The sequence below is a fragment of the Halichoeres trimaculatus genome, unplaced genomic scaffold (genome assembly GCF_033239565.1).
Source record: "Halichoeres trimaculatus isolate MK-OKI-2021-1 unplaced genomic scaffold, fHalTri1.1 fHalTri1_scaffold_19, whole genome shotgun sequence".
NCBI lineage: Eukaryota > Metazoa > Chordata > Actinopteri > Labriformes > Labridae > Halichoeres > Halichoeres trimaculatus.
This window is the reverse complement of record NW_027437197.1, coordinates 16562221-16577699: the sequence shown is the minus strand read 5'-3', so window position 1 is coordinate 16577699 and position 15479 is coordinate 16562221. Positions and strand designations below refer to the sequence as shown.

At 42.2% G+C, this 15479-nt stretch overlaps 1 protein-coding gene across 4 annotated transcripts in view; it reads left to right on the top strand.

Moving 5' to 3' along the window:
* Positions 1-198: 198 nt before the first annotated feature.
* Positions 199-15479, top strand: part of gsk3ba (glycogen synthase kinase 3 beta, genome duplicate a) — a 30750-nt gene continuing 15469 nt past the window's right edge. For 3 of the 4 annotated variants that reach the window (XM_074694815.1, XM_074694814.1, XM_074694812.1), the window contains exons 1-2: positions 199-1057; positions 11570-11763. In XM_074694815.1, coding sequence (XP_074550916.1) covers positions 970-1057; positions 11570-11763 — 282 coding nt within the window. In that variant the 5' untranslated portion in view covers positions 199-969. The remainder of the gene's footprint in view (positions 1058-11569; positions 11764-15479) is intronic. The other variant, XM_074694813.1, reaches the window with a different exon arrangement.

The following is a 15479-nucleotide window of genomic DNA, read 5'->3' as shown; positions in this document are numbered from 1 at the left end:
GTGCCATGTGGTGCTCGAGAGCGACGTTCTGATTGGCTGACACGAAAGCAGTAAACGCCCATTCTTGAAGTATACGCTCTCTGATTGGATCATTCCGCCACCCCAGATTCGCCGTGTGCGCGTGCACAGTTTTCCCATTCTCGGTTTAGGGTTACGTCAGAAGTGTAAAGTCCTTACCTGACAGCGCATGCTGTTACGGATACGGCGTAGCTAATATGCGTAGCGACAAAGACAGCGAGCCTGAAACCTATGGGGAAGGAATAAAAAAAGAAATTCGTCGCACTCTGTGCTTACAGACCATCATTTTATGAAGAGGTCGCTGCCCCGGGGTTTCGGTTAAGGCTCCGAAGATTTGGGGGCGACGAGAGCGGGATTTGACTCTACGCTTAGCCGCTGAAATCGTCACTGAAGACTGAGGCGACGGGCAGATTTTCCCGTTAAACTGTAGGCTAGCGTAAAGCGAGGGAGCCGCCATGGCAGTCGGATCATTGAGCCTCCACATCGGGATATGAAGAGGAACTGCATGCGTCCTGAATCGCCAAGAAAACGCCGCATTCTGCAGTGATCCACACCGGATCAGCGATCTGAGCAGCTGTTTTCACCCTTTTTCATTTTGTGAAACTGAACCCAGAAAGAAATCGCAGTTGGTTTTAATCGGGGGGCACAGGGAGAGGCCAGATTCATGACTATTTTAGTCGGAGACGTGTCTTCAAAGGCCCGCTGAGAGAAAACCTGGAACATAAGGAATAAATGATGCTCTGATTCAACGCTGCTGGGACAGAACGGGTGTTTATTAAAGACAAGACTGAAGGGTCTTTGGGATCGCTCTCTGCCTGTCTCCCTTTTGATTATTGCTCTTATTCATTTACTGTCATCCTTTTTGGATGAGAACGTCCGGCGGATCGATCAGCCCTGCCGTTTAGCGAGTCCTCAGTCTCCGAGTCCAGAGAGAGTCAAAGGGATTGGATCATGTCGGGTCGGCCCAGGACCACATCCTTCGCGGAGAGCTGCAAACCAGTGCCGCAGCCCTCAGCTTTCGGCAGCATGAAAGTCAGCAGTGAGTATTAGCTCCTCATGTTTTTCTGGACTAGCCCACCTTCTCTGCATGCACCAGGCCCGGTGTGGGCTCCATATCCTCCTAAGATGTCTCCTCACTAACCAGGAGAAATGTGTCAGATATGACGTTAGCCTACGTTAGCTTAGCCCTGTCATGTATGTGTGTCATTGACTGAGATTGGCACACACGCTGCTCTCCTCGGTGGAGGCACCACATAGCGCTGCGCTCTGACGCGCAGCTCCGGGGCCGGTTCGCTTGACCGGTGTTAGCAGGCCTCGCCGGGCAGGGCCGGGCCAGGGGAAGGTAGGGCTGGCTCCGGCCCAGCTCTGAAATCTAGCCCTCTCATTCTACTGCAGATCCCCTCTGATTATTTTCCATCTGAATGCAGATTAGATCTTTTAGCTTGTATTGCTACATAGCTCCAAGCGTATGCGTAATAGAGTTAAAGCGATAGGGCCGGTCTATTACGCAACTGTCAAAGCGGAAGGTGCGCCCAGCTGACTGACGTGCTCCCGGAGAGGCTGGTTCACTGATTTCATGTGCTACAGGCCGTTTCGAAGGCAGACGTCGCGACGACTGCAGGGAGTGTGACACACAGGATCCTGTTCATGAAGCCACAGTGGCACCGTGCCCAAGGCTGGTAATAGACTGGCTGCAGAGAGACAGAGCCATGCGACTGAGTAGGCCCCGAGGTACCTGCAGAATAAGGGAGGCTGGGAATGATCTCCATGCACATGTATCCCACTGTTTCTGCTTTGAAGTAAATGTGCGTGAACCCCAAATCAAGCATTACCACACTGCATGTATCAGATTGAAAAAAAAGCCAATCAGAGGATTTTTTTCACCATGTGTAGTTTTCAGAAATTGTATTTTTGAACAGTCAAGTGTTAAGAACCTCTCTATCTGGAGCTACTTCACCTTACTACCCTGACCTATCTAGCATACAGGCCCACATTTGGGTGTGTGTGAGGAAAGAATGACGCTCTCAAGGAATGTCCTGGTGCTGCTTTAAGGCTGTGATGTGGTCATGATGTGTGTAAATGGGGTGAGGCCCGAGGTGCTCCTCTGGGCTCTGGCACAGGAAACCACCCAGTGGATTGTGGCACACACACACACATACATGGAGACACAGCCCCCTCCTTAATGTAAAAGTCCTCTTGCCCCAGATATGGGTGTTGAAGCACTGCTCCGCTCCTGTCAGTGTGTTATAGTGGCTGTTAAACAGCTATCCAGGGAAGAAATCTTGTGCTAGTAAGTAAGTGAGGAAAATGAAGTCTTTGTCTGTGTTGTTGTTCAGACTTAAGCTTCTGAATTAGCAGCAAAATGCCAGACTGACTGCGTGGACTTAACATTTTGTGACTTTTACTCTAGAAGAATATTTTACTACAAGAGGCTCATCTGGTAAGTCCGTAAATCATTATCAGCCATTAAAAGCTGCAGTGTTGGGAGTCTTCCAATTAACAGGGTGTTGGGTAATTGGATTTCTTTTAGCAGGTGGTGTTTCGGCCTCACAGAGGAAGGTGAGAAGCAGAAAATGCATGAACCATTTATTGAGAGGTTTTTGCGAAGGGTGGGAAAAGCTGAAGAGAAGAGTCTGATGATATCCGGCTGAGCAGCTTTTGGCTTGAGAAGTTGAATTTATCCAAAAAGTTGATACTAAAGTCTTATGATGCGTCTGAGTATTCTGAATTCCTCCTGCAGTTCAAAAACAACCTTTTTAGGTTGATTGGTCACTCTGAATTGCATGTAGGTGTAAGAGTGTACATGATGGTCATCTGTAACATGTTAGCCCTGGGATAGACTTACAACCTGCCCAGGACGTACCCCGTCTTGTGCCCAATACCAGCTGGAGTAGGCTCCAGCCTACCAGCTACCCCAGGAGAGGGAAAGCGGTCAGAATAATGGATGGATTGATAAAATCAGAGATTAATTTCAGCAGGGAAACCAGAAAATGTCAGTATAAAGCTTTTTATCTATTTATGTCTTTTGAGCTATTTTGAAGTGAACATTCAACATTTTGTGCAGAAATGCTTCAGCAAACCTTACAGCAAAGTTGAGAAGACCACAGTTTGAGTCCCTGGTTTTTAATGTTACAACAGCTAAAGTGTACCCAGCGTCTTAAATTGGACTGGAAGTAGGAAGGTCTTCCAGAGGTAGACTGAGGAACCATGAGTGTCTTTCACATCCGCAGAAGACGAACAGTTGGAGTAAGATAGCCTGGCATGAGATTGAAAATGTCCCCAGCAGATTTAGACTTTTTTTTTTCATTACAAATATGGAGTGAAAAGTCAGATGTAACATGATAAAGGTCCACTATTCTTTTGCCACTTGTCATTTGATTTGAGGATACACTGATTAGGGCTGAACAATTAGTTGTTTTTAGATTGAAATTGCAATTTTAGACAATGCAATTTTGAGATCGCGAAAACAGCAATTTTTTGCAGCGCTCCTGACTAACTCAGGATCTGTTGTGTCAAGTATTATATACATTCTGTTTTACAAATTTGTACACAATCTATACGTTAAAAGTGCTGGTAAGCAGGTCAACAACACAAAGCCTCTGTTTAGGAGTAGAAGTTGATGAAAACAGATTATATATCATCACTATTGATGATTAAAAAATTGTGAATTGCAATATCTGCCAGAAAAATTAGATCTTTTCCTAAAATCGTTCAGCCCTACATGTGAATATCCCAAAGCTTGATTTGAAGAAAATCGTGAATCGAATTGAAATCACAATATCTGCCAGAAAAATCGCAATTCAATCTTTTCTTAAAATCGTTCAGCCCTAACACTGATGCTCCAAACAGGAGCAATATTGTAGCCATGTTTGTAGTTTTTTGTGCCCAATCAGTGACTGCCTTTTCTCTGTAGGAAGTCATATCTTTAAGGCACTTAAAAGGTTGTGTTTTCAAATTACTACTTAAGATCCACTCAAGTGAACTTTTAAGATTATTCATATTAAAATAATAGTTATTCTACTAAATAATAACCACAGTAACCCTCTTTAAAAACCAGATTCATTATCCAAACATGCTCAAAATGCAACGTCATAGTTGTACTTTGGACTCAATTCCCACATCTCCTCTTACTCACCATGTTAGTGCCCGCCTACACTTGTTTTATCTGATTCTCAAGGATTTCATCTAGCAGTATGAGCTGACACCATCATAGTAAAACACACACACACACACACACACACACACACACACACACACACACACACACACACACACACACACACACACACACACACACACACACCCTTATATGTGTGTGAATAATTTGGCTGATTATCTCAAGCAGCTGTAGTCAGTGTGCATGATCCTGGAGAGAATGCACTTACCCCTCCCACACGGGCAGACAGGAACACACACGCACGCACGTACACGCACACACATGCACGCACATACATATACATACATGTGTCTCAGCACCCACATGAGCACTCTTCGGGTCTGTTTTTTTGGGGTGAGGCAGCTGGCCAAGAACAACGAGCAGCCTGTTTAGCATTTCAAAGCTGCAGCTTTCTCTTTCCCTACTTTCTCCCCATCTCCTGTCTGGCCCCCCCTCTCCCACTCACTGTAGCTGCCACATTTTGCAGATGATGATAGGAACAAAATGATCTAATTATACTCCTCGGCTCCAAATAAAACGATCAGGAGAGAAGAACTCTTATCATCCTGTCGAGGATTTTAAAAGAGAGTTGAGTTCAGAGTCCCTAGAAGGTGACAGATTTATGAGCGCTCCATCAGGTGGATTCCTGGGAGGGGTCATTGACCATATTCACATGGTGGCCAGTATTCTCTGATACTTTGAGTGCTGAATTAACTTTGTCTCTCTTACATATTAAGCTATTTGGCTGGCTAACACAGCTAACACAGCTAACATGGCTACACACCCCTCTGCTATCTTCAATCTTGCACCAGCATTGTGTCTGTTCACTGATACCTTGATGTCTTAAGCATTTCTTAGTATAATGTCTCTGTGTGTGCGACAAGATCTCCCAGCACTGTAGGGAATTATCTCATAGTGATTACTTCAGTGGCTGAACACTTTGCTCTGAGTTTACTGAAACAGTACGTCCCTGCAGCAGCTGATCAGCCATTCAAGAAATCTCTACACACATTCCTGACTAATGTCCCTTTGCCCCGCAGTCCATACTGAGCATTTGAGTCACTGTTGAAGTTAATCTCACTGAAATCAGATTCTGCTTTAAGTCAAAGAGTGAGCTTATAATCAACACCCAAATAGTATGAGCAAGCTGTGTGTGTGTGCACATGACTGCATGTGTTTACTGAGCTTTAGGTATAAACATGGACAGTGTGCAGGACAACGCTCTGAGAGAGTCTCTCCTCGTGATTGGGAAGATTTTCCCTCATATTGCTCAACTCACCAACAATGTTGCTGCTCCAGCTTCAGGTCAGTTGAGGTTAAAAACTTTGCAACTAAGATGTTCACTCGCTGTTTAAAGCCTGGGATTGTTAACTTCTCTAACCTGAAGGAAAATATACAAAGAGTAAAACCTTTTCACATTGTGAATTCATCTGTTTTTCTAATTTTCTCTTATTTTTTCTAATTGGATTGAAAAGTATCAGAAAATTACCTTAAGACATTTTCCTAAAATTATGTTCTGTGCAGCCATTTTTTTGGCTTTTTTGGTGAGAAAAGTCAGAAGATAGTTGAGTCTTGAGGACTCCATTGAAAGGACTGAACTGCAGGCTCCGTTTACAACCTCAAAATGAGTTTTTCCAAACTTTATGTAAAGAAGCTTAAAATTTTACGAGTCCTCTAATTAGGCTCATTAAAGCTCCATAAAGAGCTGCACCTGTTGTTTTGGAGTCTCACAGACGTGTGTTGATGTCACAGTCAGAAAAAAAACACCAACTCTGTGTGATTATCATTTAGGTGAGCTGCTCTGTGTTTTTAATTTCTTCGTGTCCAGCTGTGCATGTGCCTCGTACGTGCTCAGCTCAGCCGTGGTGTCGATCCGGCCCCATTATTACACACGCTGTTCACCGTACTCTGCTGTGACCTGAACTAGTCTGCTGACCTGAATTGTCTGAATTGAGTATTGATGCTTGTGGCTAAAAGTTGCAGCAGCTGTTTCCACTCTGTCATTTTGATACACATGGAGCTGTAGCTGTGATTTGTCACACCTTATATACTTTTGTACAATTCACAAAGACACTAAAGCTGCAGGCACCTGTCGAAAAGTTTCCTCTAATTCAGGGCTGTCCAATGAGGGGCCTGCCTGTTTAAATTCTTATTATATGTAGATTATCATCATTATTTTTCCACTGCCAGCATCCTGAATTTATCATTCATTTTTTAATTATTGTTGCACTTCCTCTCCTGACCACAAGTTAGATCTGATTTAGTTAGTCACTGATTTAGAGTAGGGTGGCGCTAGTCACGTCAGCTCAAATCTAGAAGTCCATGACCAGAGAGTGAGAGGATGCAGGGTCATGGCTGGGATGGAGCGTATGAGGCAGTGGCACTCTGACAAGAGAAAGTTTAAAAATAGTTGAGAACATGAGAACTTTTTTAAAGAAATTGATTCTAGAGCTGAAACGATTCCTCGAATGATTCGAGGTACTCGATTACAAAAATTACTCGAGTAATTTTCTCCGCCTCGAGGAATCGTTTAATTTTAAAAAAGATCAAAGAGTGGTATTTCAAATAGAGCTGAGGCCATATTAAGAGAGTTTTCAGACCCCTCAAGCTACCTCTTATACAAAATAGCAACTAGCAACAAATCTAGATTCTTTTCTGGAGTTTGGAGACGAATGGGTCATCCTACGAAACGGGTGTCATATGGGTCCGCAACATTTGATGAGATGTACAAGGCACAAAAAATGTGTCAAAGTGTGTTTACAAATTTTGGAGCTACCAAAGCAAGTGCTCTTATTGACATGCTGTATCAGAAAATTCTATTTCTTAAAGAGAAAAATTTTCATTTGAAAAATAACTGCTCTTTAACTAAAATTGTATTTTATCCGATTACTCGATTAATCGGGATTTTCAGTAGAATACTCGAATACTAAAATATTCGATAGCTGCAGCCCTAATTGATTCCACAGCAGTATGCCTAATATGTAGGCAGAAAGTTGCTGATTTCAAAGAGGAAAATCTTCGTAAATTAATGCAGTAGTAATGTATAGTAGGGACGCACTGATTGGTGGTATCAGTTATCGGCATACTGGTGCCCCTCAAAGCCGGATCGGTATCAGTAGAGAGAGATCCATGTTGCCTATCCAGGCTCTATGTCTTTTTTTGTTATTTATTTTTTTGCCAGCTCTCTTTGCTACTTGGTTTGAAATGTTGCCTTTGATGCACTTGCTATGTTTTTCGCTGCATTACCAGGAAACAAGGTATAAAAGTTTACATTTGAAAGAACTTGTACATTTTGAAAAATTATTTCAATGCTAAACATTTAAATATTTCATAGTTTAAATAAAAATTAACCTTAGTAATTCCATACACTCATTTTTTGCCTTTTACCCAAAACATTTCTCTTATTATTATCTATTGGTCGATACGAAAGCCCAGTTATCGGTATCATAACCACAAAAGTTGGAACGGTGAATCCCTAATTTAAAGGGAAAAAAAATCGAACGCAGGTGTCCAGTTTTATTACTTTTCCTCATTTTGAGAGGGTGGAAAATGAACTATTTTGGTTTCGTAGAAGCATGTTGTGTGTGATGTTGTTTAGGTTATATTGCACTAGATGTCTTTAAAGACATAGGCCTAGTATTTGTGCCGTAAAGATGCCCAGTAATTTCATGCTGTGAAATATAGTAAAGAAAAGTGCTTTCACTTTCAAAGTTACATGTATGAGTATTTATTTTGCATAGTTATGCTATAGGCGTATTTAATATCATGCACTGCAACATGAATGTTCAGTTTTGGTCCCTGACCCTCCACCCTGATTCGTTTTTAGCCCTTCACTGAAAAGAATTTGGCGCCGCTGCTCTATTAGAACTATTTATTCTAATAAAGAGGTTCTTTCTACTTCTTTACATCAAATTGCATCGCGAACAGAGGAACCCTTCACCTCGAAGTTGTTTCGAGACAGTTTCCGGTAATTTCCCTGAAGCTGCTGCATGAGAGAGAGAGAGAGGCTGATGTCAGCAGCAGATTTCCATCAAAATGCAAAGAAAAAAACATGTAATTGCAGCATGATTGGTCATTCTTTCTCCTAGTGTGAGACCTTACAGTGATCCTACAGTGTGTGTGAGTGTGTATGTGTGTGTGTGTAGACTTTTCTCACGGTTTTGAGGAAGTGCAGAGGCGTCGTAGAAGTGGCCCTGTTGGAATATGTAGGCAGAGGCGTATTCCTCTCCTTCTCTGTCTCCTTCTCACTCTCTGAGGGTCTATTTCTGCTCTGCGTTCAGTTTCTCTTTCTAGCCTCCGTCCTGCAGTGACATCCTGCTGCTCCCCCCCACCCCCCGTCCTCTCCCTCACCCCTTTGATCTTAATCACATCTCCAGTAATTGGACCACTCACCGGTCACACACTGACATCAAGGAGCCCTGCAAACACACATATGATTATTTTATACCTAAGCTGAACCGTTTCTTGCTCCTCATGTGTGAGCATGCGCGTCTACGTCGGCACTATTTGCGTCAAAATCAATACCGCTGCCGGAAAACAGCGAGGCGGTGAAAGTGGATAACAGCAGTGAACCTTTGCTCCCTGTGTTTCTGTCTGAGTCAGAATAGCCTCTCTCTGCTGAGGGTTAATGAGCAAATCATTTAGTAGAAAAACTCACGAACAGGCCCGTCACATGCTGCTAGTTGGCCTGATAAGAGCAAAGCTCCATCTGTGTATGGATCCGTCTCTCCTCGTGGAGGTGGTCTGCTCCCAGCGTGCTGCAGGACGTTTCTATTAAATGGGGACGTAATCTGGAACAGTCGTGGTTATTAAGCAGCATTAATCCACGCATCAACATGATTTGTACCCACTGAGAGACCGAGAGAGCTGGTGACGAATGTGCTTGCTGTTGGTTTTATAAAGACGTCCAGAGTTGGACCAATAGAAAGATGTGTTATAATTTTGCAAATGTGTGTCTTTTTGTTTTTTTTTCCTGCACTAATAAGTATTTAACTGCATAGAACTCACAGAGCATGCTACACAATAGTGACACATGACACCCACACACACTCCCCCCCTGGATGTCCTTTAAAAGGCGGCTAATGCAAGTTTTGCCCCTTGACACCGCAGAGAGGCGGAGGGAGAGAACCCACTTAAACAGGAAAGAGCCTCCATGTTTGGGTCTCAGGGGAGCTGGAGCAGCTCCTCACTGACTGGAGAGGAGGGAGGGGCAGATACTGATCTATTGTACATTAGCATCACATAAAGTCTTATTAGCTTCTGACTTTTCACTGATCATAATCTTGTGTGTTGCAGTCGTCTGGTGGATTGTCTCAGAGAAGCACTCTCTTATAATCCATGTTTGATGGATTGATCTATCACGTTGGAAGCACCTAGAAAGATCAATATCATTTAAAGAGACTTATGATGTATTTCAGCTCCTTATTCTGCACAATTGTGTCTTTAGATCCCAACACAAAAACCATAAACCCTCTTTTTTTAGTTTTTCAGGAGCATTTTGATGCTCAGCTCATGATTCACACTCACTCGTCAGCTGGGAGCCGATCAGCTCGACCACAGCTGTTGACCAGCAGAGAGCCGTGCTGGAACAAATGGGGGTTAAAATGGCCGGAGGAAGTCTGATTGTTGTGCATCTCTCGGCTGATATTGAAACCTGCAACCTGCCAATCAAAAATCAAGCTCTTCAGTGACATTAGTTTTTCTTAGATGGAACAGAGGCATTGTCAAAGGATTAGTTTCACATGAAAAGATGTGGAGAAGGCCCATCGGCACCAAAATAAAGGCTGATAGAAGGATACAAAAACAGTCCTAGAGACAGGGAAAAAGGAAAAAAAAGTTCACATTTTTTTGTTTTCATGTCTCTTTTTAACCCATATTTTTTTTAAAAATGCAGGCAAGAGGTGTGGCGCTGTAGCCCCAACATTTGACTGGCCCAGATCCGTGTCAGCATTTATGTAACACAAACCAAATCTTTGTGTCTGTTTAATCAAAGATTTACCCAAAACCTGGACTAAAAAAATAAATAAATTATGGACTTTACTCTGATAGTTACATTATCACTGATGGAGAAGGCTGTTGCAGTAATTTGGGGTTCAGTTTCGCACCCCTCATTGTGGGTCAGCAGGATCTAGGATTGAACCCCTGACTTGCCGATTGAGAGATGACACGCTCTACCACTGAGCCACAGTCACCCCGTATTTTTAGTATAGATAAATACAGTGTAGTACATGAGTCCAGACATTTTTCTTTGGTCATTCACAGAATATCTAGGTCAAACTTCTTCTATGATGCAAAAAATGTGCAATATTTTCTCTACTGGGCTTACTGAAGATGATGCATTAAAAAAGAACTAAACCTCAGGTTTGGATTCTGGTGTAGGATCACAAAACCTGAAGCTGCCTGACCTCAGCACAGGAGCACCTGTCAGTTAAAGTAGTTATAAATATTTTCACAGCATGATGTTTATATGTCCTGTCCTAGTTGTGCAGGATACCACCACTAGCTGTGGCTGTTTCTCTGGTTAGTGGCTAGTGTTGTAATATAATACATGATGCTCTACCACCAGGATGTAAAGACGCACAGATGACAGATGCTAAAACAGATGCTAGAAGTCGGCTATCTGAGGCTCTCTCAATTGATGACCTTGAAAAGTTAAAGCTCAGGCAAACTAGAATACAAAAAAAAGGCAAAAAAACTTGACTTGAAATTTATCGTGAAAACAGTTCTGAGTTGTTTTCAGTTTAATTTAAACAAAACGTGCCCCGCCTGCTGCAATTTTTTTTACTTTACAAAGCTTTAGACAGCAGGGTCGGTATTCTGATTATATTTATCTCCTATTATTTGTCTTTTATTTTCTCTTTCTTCCCAATAAGCAATATAATTGCCTGCATAATTGATTCTACAAGTTGTATTTGATTCGCTTTTGTGGTGACCTGCTAATATAAATATATTATACCTAAAAGGTCTCATCATCATTTTTTTTTAAATTGAGAGATCGTTGTTCATTATGATATAATTTTTACGACCCTGTCCATCAAAATGACGTACAAGTAAAATATCTGGTGCAATGTCTGAGTACAGGCATGCTTAACCCGCAGGAAAGGACCATTAGGAAGGAATGTTGGCCATCCCGATAAACCTGTAAACCTGCAAACTCTTTGATCTATTGTTAAGTTGTGTTTTCAGAGTATTTTCTTACCTTTAAGTCTCTGTAGAAATGAAATTTTCTCCTTAATGATGAATATTTATTCACTGAGGCTGTAACTCTTCTTCTCCTGCTTTTGGCTTCTAAGCGTGTTCTTTAGGAAGTTTCTCTTCTTTAACCACCTTTTAAGTTTGTGCTCCATTAAACCTGGCTCCACACATTTCTCTGATCCTTTGTTTCTTCCTCTTCAGGGGATAAAGATGGCAGCAAGGTAACAACAGTAGTGGCCACTCCAGGTCAAGGCCCTGACCGGCCACAGGAGGTGAGCTACACAGACACAAAGGTCATCGGAAACGGCTCTTTTGGCGTCGTCTACCAAGCCAAACTGTGTGACTCTGGAGAACTGGTGGCTATCAAGAAAGTCCTGCAAGACAAGAGGTTTAAGGTAAAGTAAAAGGAAAGCACAAATACAAGCTTCATCCTTTTTCTTTTTTTCTCACAGTGTGACCGAAGTAGAAACTGAATGTGACTGAGAACGAGACATGCATGCAGCGATGGTTCACACGAACAATGAGCTGAGTGAAACTGAGAGAGGAAAAAACAAAGACAGATCTGCATCATGTTTTGCTCCTGACACATCAAAAGAAAACATCCTCGCTTTAATCTGTGCATTTCCTCACAGGAAGTGTGTGTGTGTGTGTAAGTGTGTTGGTGTATGTTGGTGGGGAGCTCAACTCTTGCACAAACAGACTTGAACCCATTAATACCCAGTCATCTGTCAACTCCACTTCAGTCACCAACGTGTGAGCGTCGTATTGACTTCCAGGCAAAGCTCTGCTGGAGACCTCGTCCTGGGCTTTGAATAGATTTGACTGATGTTGATTCTTGGCCGGGCCGGGACTGTCTGCGCTCGCTGCGCTGCACTTTGGTTTGTGGGGAGGGGTTAAAAACAGCTTTGAGTGCCAGCTCACATTAAAGAGCGACGGATGCCAAGCCTGGAGGACAGCTGTTTAGGTTCTCATTAAGTTTATAGTCTTCAGGGGTTGGAGGTAGGGGTGGAGGGGGTTACAGTGGAACTAGGATCCAGCGTAAGCGTCAACATGTTATCAACTTTGAAAAAAATATCAAAAAAACAAAACATGCTGCACTTTAGTGTGTTGTTTTCATTATTTAGTTACACCAGCTCTGGCTCTGGCAGCCAAGGGGCACACTTCAGATGATGCAATATAACGGTTTCCACATGTGGGCTCACAACTACCCACTATGCTCTGGTCTGAGCAGGATTCTAGTTCAACACCACTCATGTCTAAACAGAAATGATCAAACTTTAGCCTATCATTGCATATCGTATATTACGCTTTCAGTGGCGGAGGGTGAAAATGTTGTGTTGACAGACACACGGTTCCTTTGGGAGTGGAAAGATGAGCTAACCAGCTGCTTGTTGTAGCTTTAAACTCGCCATACATGAGTGAGAGCAGCAGTAAAACCTAAAAAAGTTTAATCATCACATATAGCTAATATGGATGTGCTGAGGTATGTTGTGTTTGAATGACTCTGAGGGCTTTCCTGGACTATCTCTCATTACTCATCTACTTTCATCCTTTTAGGAGAGTCAGAGTGTTAGAAACAGAGAAAGTAGTGAAAGCAGGACAAGCCGAAGGTGTCCCATATCATGTTGTGAACTGCGCACCAGCTGTTTTCCACGAAAGTCCCTGAATTGGCTTTAACCTCACGCACATGTGTAGCATTTTTTGTCGTAAGCGAACCAGAACAACAGCTCGCCCCTTGACCCACATTTCACCTTTTTGACGCTTTCCAGCAGGTGTTTTCACTTCTCTCGTCCAAAAACACGGAAAATAACAGCGTCACATTGTCACAATATACAGAATGTTTGTTGGAGATGCATGCACTATTTGTGACTCCACATACTGCTCACGGTGAGGTCATTTCCTCCTCTTCCTGTTGGCGTGTTCATGGTTAGCCTGTGGTTAGCATGACACACTAGGAGCAGGTTGCATTTTTTGAAAACACAAGTCAGCTGACGATCACACACATCTGTCTCTCTTTATGCCCACCTGCCTCTGCTCCTTCCTCTCCAACAGCTTGTTACTAAAACTGAAGCAAATGAGCGCTAAGACTCCTCACATGACAGCCAAGCTGGTTTGTGTACCTCAGCCCCCTCCACACACACACACACACACACACACACACACACACACACACACACACACACACACACACACACACACACACACACACACACACACACACACACAAACACACACATACCCAAACCAAACACCTGCTTTCTATTTCCTTCTGATCTTTCTCCTCTGAAGCTTTTTTTCTCCACATTTTGCTTTTCTGTCTCATTTGGTGTTCATTTGTGGAGTGAGCAGAACCACGCAAGTCATACATGTGTGAGTGTTCTATAACACACACACACCCACACACACACACACACACACGCACACACACACACGCACACAAGTCAAAACAGGAAAATCACGTGAATAGGCCCTGCGTTAAGGAGTTGCTGATGAATGTATTGGGAAAAACCTTGCTGTGGTGGGTTTACACTCCACTCCTGGTGCATTATGGGATATGGTTCTCCACCGCTCCCATCGAAGGGATCACATGTCAGCCGATTGGAAAATGGATGCTCACGTTAGAACCAACAATCACTCAAACAGACAGAGGGTGAGAGCATGTCTGCTGGTAATGGCTTTACACAACACTGTTAGTGAATATCCTCGGCCTGACTCTGTTTTATTTCTAACAGGCAAATGAGACAAGCTATTTATTTATCTGAATAACAAGTGCTGTCTGTGCTCTGTCAAGGCTAGAACAGCTTATTTCTTTGGATTAAAAGTGTTAAATAGAATATTAATATAGAATATGATAATATGTCTGCGTGTGTGTTTAATAACCCATAAACAAAAACCCAGAAAAGTGTGTACAGATGGTGAAAAAAAGTTTATCAGACTCTTTTTTTTTAGGGGTGGGAGAAAAAATCGAAAATCGATGTATTGGGATTTTTTGTTTGACAACATCAAAATTGGGATTCTCTGTCAAAAAATCATTTTTTTTTCCCAAATCAAATTTAAATTCTTCATCTCAGTTTTTCTTTCTAAACTGGATTGGAAAAAAAGTTACCACTTTTCTCCAGCAAAGGGTGAAATGTTTCTCTCTGACTCACGCAATGTTCATTTTATGGGAAAATATGGCTCCTGATATAGTCTGTAGACATTATCATCATTATTTAACTTTTTCACATGGTCTAGTGTTAAAAAAGCAAACTAAAAATTGCAAAAATCCAGAATTTCTAAGAATCGTAGCTTAAATCGAACCATCTCCCCAAAAATCCTAATAGAATTGAATTGTAGGAATGGCATATTGTCAGCCCCATTTTTTTTAAACCAGGTGGTATAGGGATGGGTACTGAATTCTGTCAAAAGTACCTGGTACCAATTCATGTAAAATCAAAAGGTACCATGTTTAGGCACCTAAACGCATCTTTGTGACTGTGAGGGGGAGGAAGAGTGGGAGATTTTCCATGCTGGACATGAACACAGCATCGCAAGATTAAAGACTGATGTTTTGATATTTTTTACCACATAAACACAAAAAACTACAGAAAATTGGTACCATTGAGTACCTTGTAGTTAACTTAAGTACCCCCATTGATACCGATACCAATTGCCAGGTACTGGGCATCTATACCATATCGTTTCAATTGTGAAAGGTACCCAAGGTGGTTAACATTTTTATTATTGTTGTAAAAATCTGCTTTTTTGAATCGGTGTGTATGTGTTTTATGTTTTGTGAACAGAAAAACCTGTTTTTTTTTTGTTATAATGAGACAAGTATGTACATTTAGACAACTGGTCTAACCCTTTCTCTGCTCGTATGTGAGAATACAAACAAGCTAAGCAATAGTAAGAAAGCTAGCTCGCTAAGGAAGCTCCCTCTCATACAACACTGTAAGCGTGTTCCTTCTAGGAATCGTTTAGTTTTTGTGTAGTCACAGTAATTCACCAGCAATTAAAGCTTCTAATTTGACACCAAGGCTTTGGTTGGGTATTACATTCCACGTCTATTTTGTAAAATTGTTGAGAGAATTTTGAGTTTAGGGAGGAAAAAGGCGAGTGTGGCACATCT